The following is a 12,289-nucleotide window of genomic DNA, read 5'->3' on the forward strand; positions in this document are numbered from 1 at the left end:
CATAATTGCACTTTATGTTAATTAAATTTGGACCGGAGAGTTTATACTTCTTTCCCTTTAAGAAGAACACATTACACAATCCGGTTAGTCTAATTATTTCCCCCCCATTTCCACGGAGATGGAGTTGGCAAAATTTGTGCCCATTTTCTAAACATTGCATTTTCAGTGGCTCTGACAAACGGACGCCCAAAATGCAACACAGGTTTTCCATTTTCACTTGAAATCATTGTGTGGCTCAGGTCTTCATAATTGCTTTATTGATATATGGAGAAGAAAATATGTGTGTTACCACAGTGAGGAAGTTGGTGTGCTGCAGTGGCGAGTGGTTGCCGTAGTGTAGAGAGTAAAAATGATGAGAAACATTTGGTTGGAGATTGCTGGTGAATAAATGCAGAATCGTAAATATTAAGATTTGCATTAAGGCAAATCTTCTTTTCCTCCTTACCTCATAAATGATAAATATAAACGCCAACGCTCTGTTATTATATAATCGTGACTAAACATTGTTCAATCTGAATCAATCAATATGCAAACAGTACAATCAAAAGAGTAACTAATACCACTAGTGTGACATTGTATTTATTATTCAAATCAATATTTAAGGTTCTGAACTCTCTTTTCCTAAGGACAGTTGATTTAAAGTTGGACGCAACAGACGACTGTCCCCCACTCTACCTCTTAGGGAAAATATTTGCAGCCTATACAGATAAACAGAGCGCGAGGCAAACAGGTGGGCATCTGCAACTGTGTGCGTGTGTCCAAATGCATGCATGTGAGCACACGGGTGTCTTATCTGTTCAGCGTGGGTTTTATTTACCGAGCTGAGATGTGGATGAGCGTGGAGTGAGGAGCACGACGACTGCAGACGAAACACGGCCACGGGCGGAGGATTATATCTCAAACAAACACTGTTAAAGCTGTCCACTCGCGGCTGGGGACGGAGGGCACGTGCACCTCCCCCATAGCTTTCATGGCTGTATCAGTGCTTGCTGGAATTACTGGGTGGAAACATGACAGGAGAAGAGGGTGAAGAGACTTAAAGTATATGTAATATGTCAGATTAAGAAGTTCAATAAGAAAACAAATAAAAAAAACAAACTTGCTGGTGTGCAAATTAAGAGCACAAGATGACTGAAGAGAAGATGATGGGTGACCTGAATGTACTGTATGCATCTTGGAATGCGCTTCCCCTGTGGAAGAACCATCTGGAACCCTTCCCACAGCTGTCAATCAATCTGGCTTCTGCTTGGTTATGGGGCTTAGCGGGGTCATTAACTGACGGAAGAATCAATGCTTGGGTGCATAATACTAAACAGGAACACGCACGCACGCACGCACGCACGCACGCACGCACGCACGCACGCACGCACGCACGCACGCACGCACGCACGCACGCACGCACGCACGCACGCACGCACGCACGCACGCACGCACACACACACACACACACACACACACACACACACACACACACACACACACACACACACACACACACACACACACACACACACACACACACACACACACACACACACACACACACACACACACACACACACACACACACACACACACACACAGACAGACAGACAGACAGACAGACAGAGAGTCTTCCGGTGAGCTTTGATAAGTGGATGGCGGGATTGTGACGGAGGGTGGGGAGCAGCCAAGGGGCAGCGAGGCGGCAGATTAAGGGGGGGAGCTCAGAGATCACCAAGCCGGACTGTGGGACCGCCATGCTCTAATCCTCCTCTGCACTGGGTCGTTACCAGCGCTAGTTAGCCTCACGCCAGGCTTTCAGTTTCCACCCGTCTCCATCCCGCCTCTGTTTGCACTTCACGTCACCCAACTGACTTCTCGTCTCGAAGGCCTTGTTAGAGATTCCAAGTTGTTTCCTCTCTACAGATGTTCTACAAAGGGATTTCTCTGCACTTTAAAAGGCCATCCTTTACTGTCCGTCTCTTCTCCTCACTCTGCCTCATTCATCTGCCAAGAAATGGGAAGGAAGACAACTTATAACTATCTGCATTTAGAAATACTTGCATCTTACCTGCTAAATCCTGGAAAAATCCATCTAATACTTTGAGCTTAATCTGTCTGAAACATCCTTTTACTAACGCTCCCATTTTTTTAACACCTGCTGCAGACACATTCTCCAGGATCCCACTTTTAACAGGCAACATCCTTACTTAAGTACAGAGTTGGAAAACTCGCCACGTTATACTTCGACTGCTTGAATGTACCTTATTCAGGTTCACAACAATAGGAATTGTCAGGACAGTTCGACAGCCAAAATGCTCTGTTGCTGCATTATCAGGACAAAGAACAAACATGACCTAATAATATACATTTTCAGGATTGGATCTAAAACTAGGAGAAACATAGAAGTCTTGGCGACACACGAGCAAACCGTCCAAACACCAATCACACACTTCATCAGCTAGGAAAGGCTTCAACTCCTCATACAACTAATGTTGAATGGATCGGTGAATTGACGGAGAACCACCAAGAAATACCTGCAATAGACTCGACTATCTGTCCAGGATGTAGAAGAGTTCATGGTTAATGTCTATGGTCTTCGTTCAATGCCAACTGTGTAAAATTAGGTCCCAATGACCTTACTGAGTTGATGGATACAGCAACTGATAAGTCATATGTTTCCAGCATGCATCTCAAGCTGCAGAGTTTGCATTAAATCCCCACGTATTATATAAATATCCGCAGTGACGCTGTCCCAATCTGGCCTGTCTCGAAGCTATATATAGGTGAATATGGAGGTTAATCTGGTCCTATGGTGTCCTCGTGTTCCTCTCAACCAGCTGATACCAGCCCGACTCTGACAAACCTTTCCTTCTCTCGTTCAACCATCTGGTGAGCCACAATTACAACAAAAGCAGGGATGTTTCTGGTACAGTGCGTAATAAAGCTCAGGGAGCAACTGCACGGGATGAGAATAAATGCACTATTATTGTCACACAGGTCAGAAAACAAATCCTCTCTCGTAGGCCAAACTGAGCAGCTAAAGCAAATTGATGACATCCGGAGGATTTTTATAAAGTGTAAATAACAAAGATCTTTTCATCAATCTTCGATATCTGCTTTACTGAGGGGCTTGAGCTTAAATCAATTAAATGTGGGCAAAAGGCAGGATTCATTTGAACAGTTCACCAGTCCACTACTTCATCTTTACAATTCCCAATGGACTTAACAAACATGTCTTTGGACCCAAAGAAGAAGCTGGGATAGCTGGAAGGGACGGTTTCTGCCATTAATTCACCAGCTGAACAAAACTTTACTTGTTGCTTTTTGTGTTTTACCCATTGGTTGGTATTAAAGAAGACACGAAGAGGTTACATCGCTGTTATTTTTGGCTTAAAGTAGCAATCAGAAGGTAACAAGACAAGTGGTCACAGCTGTTCTAGAGATAACTGGAGCGGAAAAATATGTACGATACCAAATAGATCTATGGGGAATGAAGCTCTTGTTAATTTTGCTATTATAAGTGGCTCCAATTACTGATAGAGGGAGTATTGCAACTCCCGATCATGCGACTACAGATCTGAAGTTATCCAATGACCAGCATCTCACCACATGACTTATTGGCTTCCAGAAACCAATAATAAAATGCCAAAGAAATTACTACACCAAAATGTAGTTTCCAGATTTCAAAGGACGAAATCTACATATTTTCACCATTTTTTTTCTCTCCACATAATTGCGACCTGATCAACAGCTTGATTACTAAAGGCACTGATGGAGAACATAGACGGTAAACAGTCTAACTCAATTCATACATAATGAAATCCATCACAGTGCACTGGACAGTTAGCCAATTTCAGAAGTTTATGAAATCCCCATTGTACAGTCTGTAGGAGCCCTAAATAACCGGGATCCTTAACCTTAAACCGAAAGCAAGTCACAATGTTTTGCGTGTTTTTTTTCTTCCTGTTGTCTGTGTGTTTTCTATTTCAAAGACATCGTGTCATAATTAGGGGGCCAAACCAGACAAACTGTGACGAGCCTTCCAAAGGTCATTTCATACTGGCATTAACACCATCTTAGGTAAATGTCAGCTCTTTGATATTACACTTTCTGTCAAATCTCCCATAATATGCAAATTATTACCACAAGTCTTCTCGAAAGTTTTGTCCTCTTTTTTTTTTTTTTTTTTTTGCAACCTCCAAAATCTGGCCGAGCAATACAGTCCGTAATTTCTTCCAATTATAATGACTCTAAAATGAGAAAAAGTTTTGGTTCGTCTTTGAGCAGCTTACCACCTGCACACACTGCTCCCCTGCTATGATGGTGTTCACACACTATGTCACACTTCCATAGGAGGGAGACATCACGCAGGCAGGCAAAGATTACAAGCACACACAGACGGCAGAGGAGTGCGCAGGAACAAATATGGGAAAGAAGGTCCCATCCCCTCTCCCGCCCCCTTTATCAATCCTGCCACCTTCCAAATCTTTGCAACTTGACCCGACTCTAATCAAGCTGTATTTCTGCGTAATAGAAATAAATTAATCCTCAATTTATTGCAGTGATTACAATCAAGAGAGAAGCTGCGTTATAACTGAGGGGGTCCTAATTGATTCCAGCAAGCGGCAAAGTGAGGAAGAACCTCCGGGTGTTGGGGTGAATCGAGGAGCGCGGAAAGAAGTGGCAAATTAAAATAGTAAATATATTAAATGAAGTGATGATCTGGGTGTATGTGTGTGCGGCGGAGCTTAGATTTGCATGAGCAGGGTTCTGAGCACCTCATTCACCACAATTAGTCTGTGCTGTCCTAAAACCCAGGAAAACAGGCGAGGAGTAATTGGATTTAAATTAGACATGTTCCCTGCTCATAACTACCTAATGTAACGTGGAACACAATCTCCTCACCCGCACCTCCTCCTCCTCCTGCTTCCCTTTATCTCATTTAACATCCCTCAGTCTCTTCCCACTCCTCGGTGCTTACATAATTCACCTCCTTGACTCCATCATACACGTTACCCTTTATCCGTTTCAAACTGATTTCCCTGTTCTCATTCAGTCTAATTGGCTTTCTTCCAGGTAATCTTGTGCGTTATCTAACACTGCATGCATTGTTCTCCTGCTGTGAAACTGTTAATACTGTTTTTACAAATACTAGAGGTGGGGTTGGAATTGTCTGACTTAGAATAATGGTAGGGTATCGCTGAGGAGAAAATCCTGGATGGAGTCGAGTAGTGAATTGACTGTTCTTGGCATGTTGAAGTTCTTCACAACAACCAAACAGAGAAGCTGAGATACACTGGGGATGCTCAGCAGTTTGGCGAGTCCACTTTGTCTCCAAAAAGCCGAAGACTTCTCAATAAGATAGCTAATTGCACAAGAACCTAATCGATTCACTACAAGAAAATAAACAATGACGCGGCTATTTTATGGATTTTTACTGGTTAACAAGCTTCATGCCGCCAAGACATGGTTGACGCATTCAGATGCATCATGTAAGTCCGAGAATTCTTTTTTTTTTCTTTTTCTTTTTGAATTTGTAGGTGCAGCTTATATTCAGGTGCGCTCAATAGTCCAGAAATTACGGTAACCTTAGGTTATCACTGCCTGCTTGTGTCCACAGTTTTTAAAGCACACATCTGATTCCCAATAAAAAAAAAATAATAGTAAAAGATCTCAATTCAACAAAATTAATGCTCAATAAAAACAAAAACAAACAAGCCCATTTTTACCAAATTGGACACATTCTCACTCTGGTTCTTATAGTCCTCCATCGTACTCCAGTGAATGTCTGTTCATTAGGCGTGAGAACAAGCACTTTCTGAGCGGCATCACGGGCTTTTGTTGTGTGTGAAAGCGATAGCCAATCAGTGTCAGCACTGCACTGCACTGCTGACCTGTTGATGGTGTTTTGCTCAATGTCAGGTTGGAAATCTGACAGATAAAATTAGATACAGGTGTAGAAGATGGATTATGGATAAATTATAAAATGTTTTGGTCTTGCGTTAAAAAAAACATTTCACAATTTGTCCCTATAGAAGAATGCTTTGATCCAGAGTGACAGAGAGTAGAAGCTATAGCTCAGCTCTGATTTCAGTGTTATGTTGTGTCCACTACTCCTGAGAAATCTGTTAAAAAAAAACTATGTTTTCTTGGAAATGTTTACAATGTGGTGATTTTGCAGGCTGGATTGGATCCTCTTATGGCCTGGTTGTGACCAACAGGCCATAGGTTTGACACCCCTGTACTATAGCATCGTTTGGCATTTTGATAAATCATACAGTCTAGAATTTTTTCCAGACTTGACAAACACAGGAAAACCTACTGTGCCGATGTGATTAACTCCACTCGGACAACTCCTCCTGGCTGAACGTGATAATCCACCCTCCCGTTCCTTCTTCAATAATAGATCCGTCCTGATAATGTCTCTTTCTGGCTCAGTCTCCCTCTGCAGGGATCTGAAACGGGCTGATGTTACTGCAACCACTGCCTGATACTGCACAACTCATTTATATTTCAACAGGAGCCCTGTTGATAAGGCCTGTGTGTGTGTGTGTGCGTGCGTGCGTGCGTGCGTGTGTGTAAAAAGACAGTGTAAAAGAGATTGTTGAACACTCTGTGCTTTAATTTAGTGTTGTAATTTCGGTTTCAGCCTGGTTAAATAAATAAAACCCAAGTCTTTTACTAATAGACCAGCAAAGCGGAGTATGTGTTTGCTTTGTTTGGATTCAACCGGCATCTAAAGCTTCACTCTGTCGCAGCGACATTCGCAGGACGCCAGATAAATTGTCCCTCTGTGGTTGATCTGGTTTATGTGGAGTGACTTTTTTTTTCCTGAAGTTTTGAAGTGTGGAGAAATCCTTACAGGCTGTGAGCAGCAACAAATGCGATCGTGAGCAAACATCCAAGGCAGAGTTTAAGTCTGACTCAGAGTGACAGTTGTCTGCTTCTTAACAAACAGCCGGCGTCACATGGAAACCCAACTAACTGGAGAGCAAAGACTGAGGCCCACGAGGCTTTTAAAGACGTCATGCAAGGGCTCTGAGGTCAAACAGCGCCTAAAAAGGCGATAGTAGAAAAGAGAGGAGCTGGGGCTGACCTTTAAAGAATCACTCTTAAACTAGTCAACATCCACCGGCGGTCCTATAGTTCGCTTCCCTCAGTATTTGTGTGTGTTTACGCCTCTCCGTGAGTGCGTGTTTCAAAGGTTAAGTTTTCCGCTTCTGCAGAAGTAGCCTGTTGGGAGTAAATGCAAGACGATCTTCACTTTTCGATGGTTACTTAGGGGGGGGGTGACTGGAGACACGTTTGTGTGAATGTGATGGCAATGTGCCGAGTACTTACTTTACACGGGAGGCTGAAGGGGAGGAGAGGCTCACAGTGTGTGGAGCATCGCTCTTCAATCAGGAGCTGGAAACGGTGTGCTATGAGAGCAAATAGGCTCCAGTGTGTGCGGATGAGAGAGCAATGGAGCGGCTGTAGATTTATAGATTAGATACAGAGTAGCCGGGGATCTGCGCTGACTCCACTGTGGTTTGCTTTTCGTCAGGACTCTGGAGACTTCGGCGACACGTTTGTGTGGAGCGGATTGTCAAAGTAACAACATATTTGTGGTGGAACTTTTTCAGTGTTCACAGTTGTTCCACAGATCACTGGCGCAGAAGAGGGAGCTTTCTTAGAGCAAATCAACAATATGGATGAAAGAGCAAAAGAGTGGCTACAGATGCATAGAGAGTAGCCACAGATCATTGCGGACTGAAGTGAGATGCTGAGTGAAAACAGATGCTTGCTTTAGTGACGCACCAACACCACTTTTCTAAAGGACAAGCACAAGTATGAGTACAAACATTTAGCTACTTGTTGACACCCAGTGTGTGAAATTCTCTTAACTCTGTGGATGTTAGAGTGACGCAGATATTAACCAGGGTAGAATCAAGTGAGCGGAGAAGTGTGAAGTAGATCTTTGCTTTGCGTCTATAATTCGGGGACGTTTGTGTGAATAAGCTTGTTGAGACCCTGACGTGCCAAGCACTCGCCTTGTACGGGAGGAAGAGGGAGTTGACCGCTGCGAGGAGGCCCGCCGTGTCCGGAGCGTCCCTCTCGCCCGAGATCACAACCTATGAGGCAGAAAGAAAAGTGATGGAGTTTGAAAAGTAGAAGTGCGATAATGAGATGAAGTATGAATAGAGTGAAATCAGAGGGCAGGGGTGACACGTAAGATGAAGGAATGTGAGGAGAAGGAGCGATAGAGGTCAGTACTGTATTTGTAGCGGTAACAAGGGAGGCAGGTGTTCGTCCCTCACATACCGCCTCACCTCACCCCCACCCTGAGCTTGTTAGCCCTCGATCTTGTGGCCCCAGACGCTTCCGCAGGTCACCTGTGACAGACAGGAGGCTAACAAACCCTCTGCTGCTAACTTATAGTGACTCTGCTTCTGTAATTGTATGGAGAAAAAGACCAGGGAAAAAAAAAGAAACTTTTACTTTGAGGTGGAGAGGCAAACTTGAGGGCAAACTCCGACTGTGCTGAGCTGTGCTGCTGGTTTCACTGGTTTCCGGCTAAACTGAGGGTGTTAATATTTCAAAACGGATTACATAAGTGAGGCTGCTCAAATAGACCATTAGAGACGTGGAGGCTGGTAAAAAGAAACGAGAGGGGAGAGGCAGAAAGAGAGTTTGCAGGGATTAATGGTTCACACATATGCAGAGAGTTTAGAAGAAGCCTGCGTCCTCAGACGACCTGCTGGGGTGAAAAGTATGTATCAATACATTGGCTGCTCGCTTAAAGGAAGACGCTGGTGAGCAAATGTTTATCCAAATGGTTGTTTTTTTTAACATGGTCGGTTGAGCAGCCAATATGAGCTGAAGTTAGATGAATTAAGTTGGTGCTGATAGAAAGGAACTGATTGCACAAAGTTAACACATATTTTAATATAAATGTATTCAAAGAACACTATATTATTGTATGGTTACCTATTAATAAGGTAAACTTTCTTTCTATACTGTATATAACTTTGTTACTTTCATCTCTAATTTTTCTCATTTCCAGTGATTTTCAAGTCACATTTGACTATATCTGTAATGTCAAACATCCATCTCATTGCCTGTGTCTCGTTATCTGATTTTTTAATTTTCTAATTGCTGCTTTAGTTGTCTTTTTCTCAAGGATCATTTATTTGAGCTTCTTACATACGTTGAAGTCGGTGAACTGCCTTCTGACCGAGAGCGAAAGAAAACCTAAATAGCGGTGATGTCGACAGGAAAAGCCATTTTCACACTGTAAAAATGTAATGCCATGTAAATAAATGTAAGCCTGATGTTGGTGCACAATGTTCTCAAGCATGTTGGAGTGATTAAAGCTGAAATATCGGCATTCCAACAAGAGACAGAGCTTTTTTTATGGCACTCCAGGTAGAACGTGGACCCTTTTAACCCTTTCTTATTCAAGAAAAAGCTTATAAAAACAGTTTTGCCTCGTAAAAGGTGTCTGTACTCGTCCTACTTTTCCCATGAGCGGCTGTACGTATTGATTTGAACAATCACCTGCTTCAGTGTGTAGTGCTGGGCCATCAGAGCCCGGACCATTTCAGGCAGGGCTATGGGGACCCTCGTCAGCCGGTCGGAGAACGCCGCCAGGAGCTGCTGGGAGTGATCGAGCCACTCACGTCTTCCAGTGTAGTGGGAGAGACGCAGGAGGTTGGTCACCGACACCGAGTTGGCGCTGGGTTCTGCTCCGTCCTGATCTAAAAGACACAGAAAAAGATATTTTCAGGTTTAGGGTTTGTCTGATCGTAGAATAACTTACAAGAATGTTGTATGAACTAAAGTATTTGGTCAACCCTTTAAATGGACAAAGTCAGGTTTACTCTCACCGGATAAAACTTTTTGCATTTTAGGTGTCCTTGTACACAAAGACGGTGCTCTGAATCACTGAAAACCAATGATGATGACGACAAATCAAGACACTTGCTTCCTTTACAAATTTTGGTCATCAACTATTTGGCGTTACACTATAAAAACAAGTGTGATTCTATAGTGTTGTCGAAGTGCAAACTAAAGCAACTCAGCTACATGTTAAGTTATGGAGTCGAACTGCCAAGCACTTAGACAATCGATGCTTCAGCAAGCCAAGATTTTGCTGACACTGTCGACTTTCAAACTTCATCAGCTTTCTTAATTAGCAAAAAAAAAAAAAAAAGGAGAGCAAAAGCTACATGGCAAGAGTTTTAATGACTCCACATGACAAGTGTCGGACATAGCAATCTAATGCACGACACCAATGGACTCCAAAGCAGTGGAAATCGGTTCTATAAAGACACTGATCACACTTTTCTAACTGGAAACCTGGCAGATGAGTCAACGACAGAACCTACCTCTTTACCGACTGCAAAGTCTGAACAATGGAACAAGCTTGGTCCCTCAGGCTAATAAGCACACTGAACAGAAGCCTGAAACACTCTCAATGTCACAGGAGCAGCTCGGTGAAGGTTCTTCTCTCTTGATGCAGGGTGATGACCAATGAACAAAGCAAACTCTAATTAAAGGCAAAGCTTCAGGAGTTTGGTTTGAAAAAAACCTCACTGACCTGCTTGGGGCCCTGACCTCAACCCTATCCAACATCTTTGAGATAAACTTAAGAATGGAGATTGTGAGCCAGGCTTTCTCCACCGTCCTGTTCTCACAAATCAAAGTAAAAACCCACCAGCACAAGATCTTGCAGAAGAGTGAAAGAGTACTTTTTCTACAGACTTGGGGGTGGAATACTTTGAAAATATGTGTATTGTGTAATGTAAACATACCGAATGTCTAGTATATCTTTGCAAACTGCCAAAACATTTAAATTTAAGGCTTTTGAGGCTTCTTCCCTTTCATAAGACAAAAGCAATACAACTTGACACAAATGTGAAGACTCTGCTCCAACAGTTCACGTTTCCATGATCGTCTGTCCAGCTAACAGTAAAGATAGCAAAGTCTACAGACTTGTAACTCCCAATTCACAGTGACTCCACAGTCTCTAAAGGTCGTGATGTTACGAACCACACAGATGGCCTCTTGACTTGGCTGTGTTAAGTGACTGGCATCTGTGCCTTTTATCAACAAGTTAAGGCCCGAAGGTGATCTTCTCATAACCCCACGACATGCTGGCCTGCAAGGTCTTTGTTTTTGCACAAGAGAACATTTGGAGTTGACACTTTCTAATTAAAATTTTACGTCAAACCCTATAAATGGCAATGAGAACTTCACAAATCCATTAATGCAAAGCCCCATAATCTCCACTGTACATTCCGTATCCAATGTTTTTTTTTTTTACGACAGGCATGAATTAACAATCGCATATACGTGTGAACGCCAATGCGTGACGAAATGGCGGGAATAATTTGATCTTACCCCCACAATATATGTCAGCTCTCTCTGAGCCCCATGGCAGGGAGGTTTTCAACACTGCACACACACACACACACACACACACACACACACACACACACACACACACAAACACACACACACACTGCAAATACACAATTTGAGAAAAGTGAGAGTCTGTCAGCCGCCTCTATTTCACATGTCTCTCCTCTTAAGAAGCGCCACAGAAAGAGGTCACGTATACAGAAAGCTGTGACAGAACAGCCGCCAAACACAGGAGGAAAGACTTGCGTAAGAACACCATTACGCCTTTTATCAGCTTTTTTTTTTAAAGTCTATTCTAACATTGATGTTTCTGTAGTGGCCAGGGTTAGCGGCATCTCGAATAGTTTTGACTTCTCAAATGGGAATGCATGTGTCAATGTGCACCAGGCACAGGAGATTTCTTTCAAAACAAACACGTCAGCGTGCACGATTTTTTGCCCTCACGTCTGGGAACCAAACAAACGCGGGGGACTCTGGCAGGGCTACGAGATGTCGAGTGGCAGCGTTGGTGGGGGTAATCCGTCTTGCGGTGACAGGAGATGCTGCTGGGACAGGGCGTCCACAGTGCGGCGGCCGTAGCGTCACTAATGTGCTTCAACCCTACGCAGCGGCGCCGCCATAATGGCGCCGTCAATCCCCTCGGATGAGAAAGCCGCCGACGCCGGCTCCAATAACCCACAAAGAGACGTGGGCGTGACAACGCATGGGGAACAACCATTTCCCCCTGCGTGATTACACACACACACACACAGTCATCATCTCTGAGCTGTCAACAGTTCATATCAAACATAACTATTGTTTTTTTTTCCCCTCCCAACCGATTCCTCCGCCTCCGAGTTGGCCCGCTACTGACTGAACCGTTTGCAGTGATTTGGTACGGGCACGTACGTAGGTGTGT

At 43.6% G+C, this 12,289-nt stretch overlaps 1 protein-coding gene across 1 annotated transcript in view; it reads right to left on the reverse strand.

The window, feature by feature from the left end:
- Positions 1-12,289, reverse strand: part of spata20 (spermatogenesis associated 20) — a 40,316-nt gene that overhangs the window by 9,891 nt on the left and 18,136 nt on the right. The window contains exons 14-15 of the mRNA XM_080516905.1: positions 9,526-9,725; positions 8,019-8,099 (exon numbers count right to left, since the gene is read on the reverse strand). Of these exons, the coding sequence (XP_080373031.1) occupies positions 8,019-8,099; positions 9,526-9,725 (281 nt within the window). The remainder of the gene's footprint in view (positions 1-8,018; positions 8,100-9,525; positions 9,726-12,289) is intronic.

The sequence above is a fragment of the Blennius ocellaris genome, assembly GCF_963422515.1.
Source record: "Blennius ocellaris genome assembly, chromosome: 21".
NCBI lineage: Eukaryota > Metazoa > Chordata > Actinopteri > Blenniiformes > Blenniidae > Blennius > Blennius ocellaris.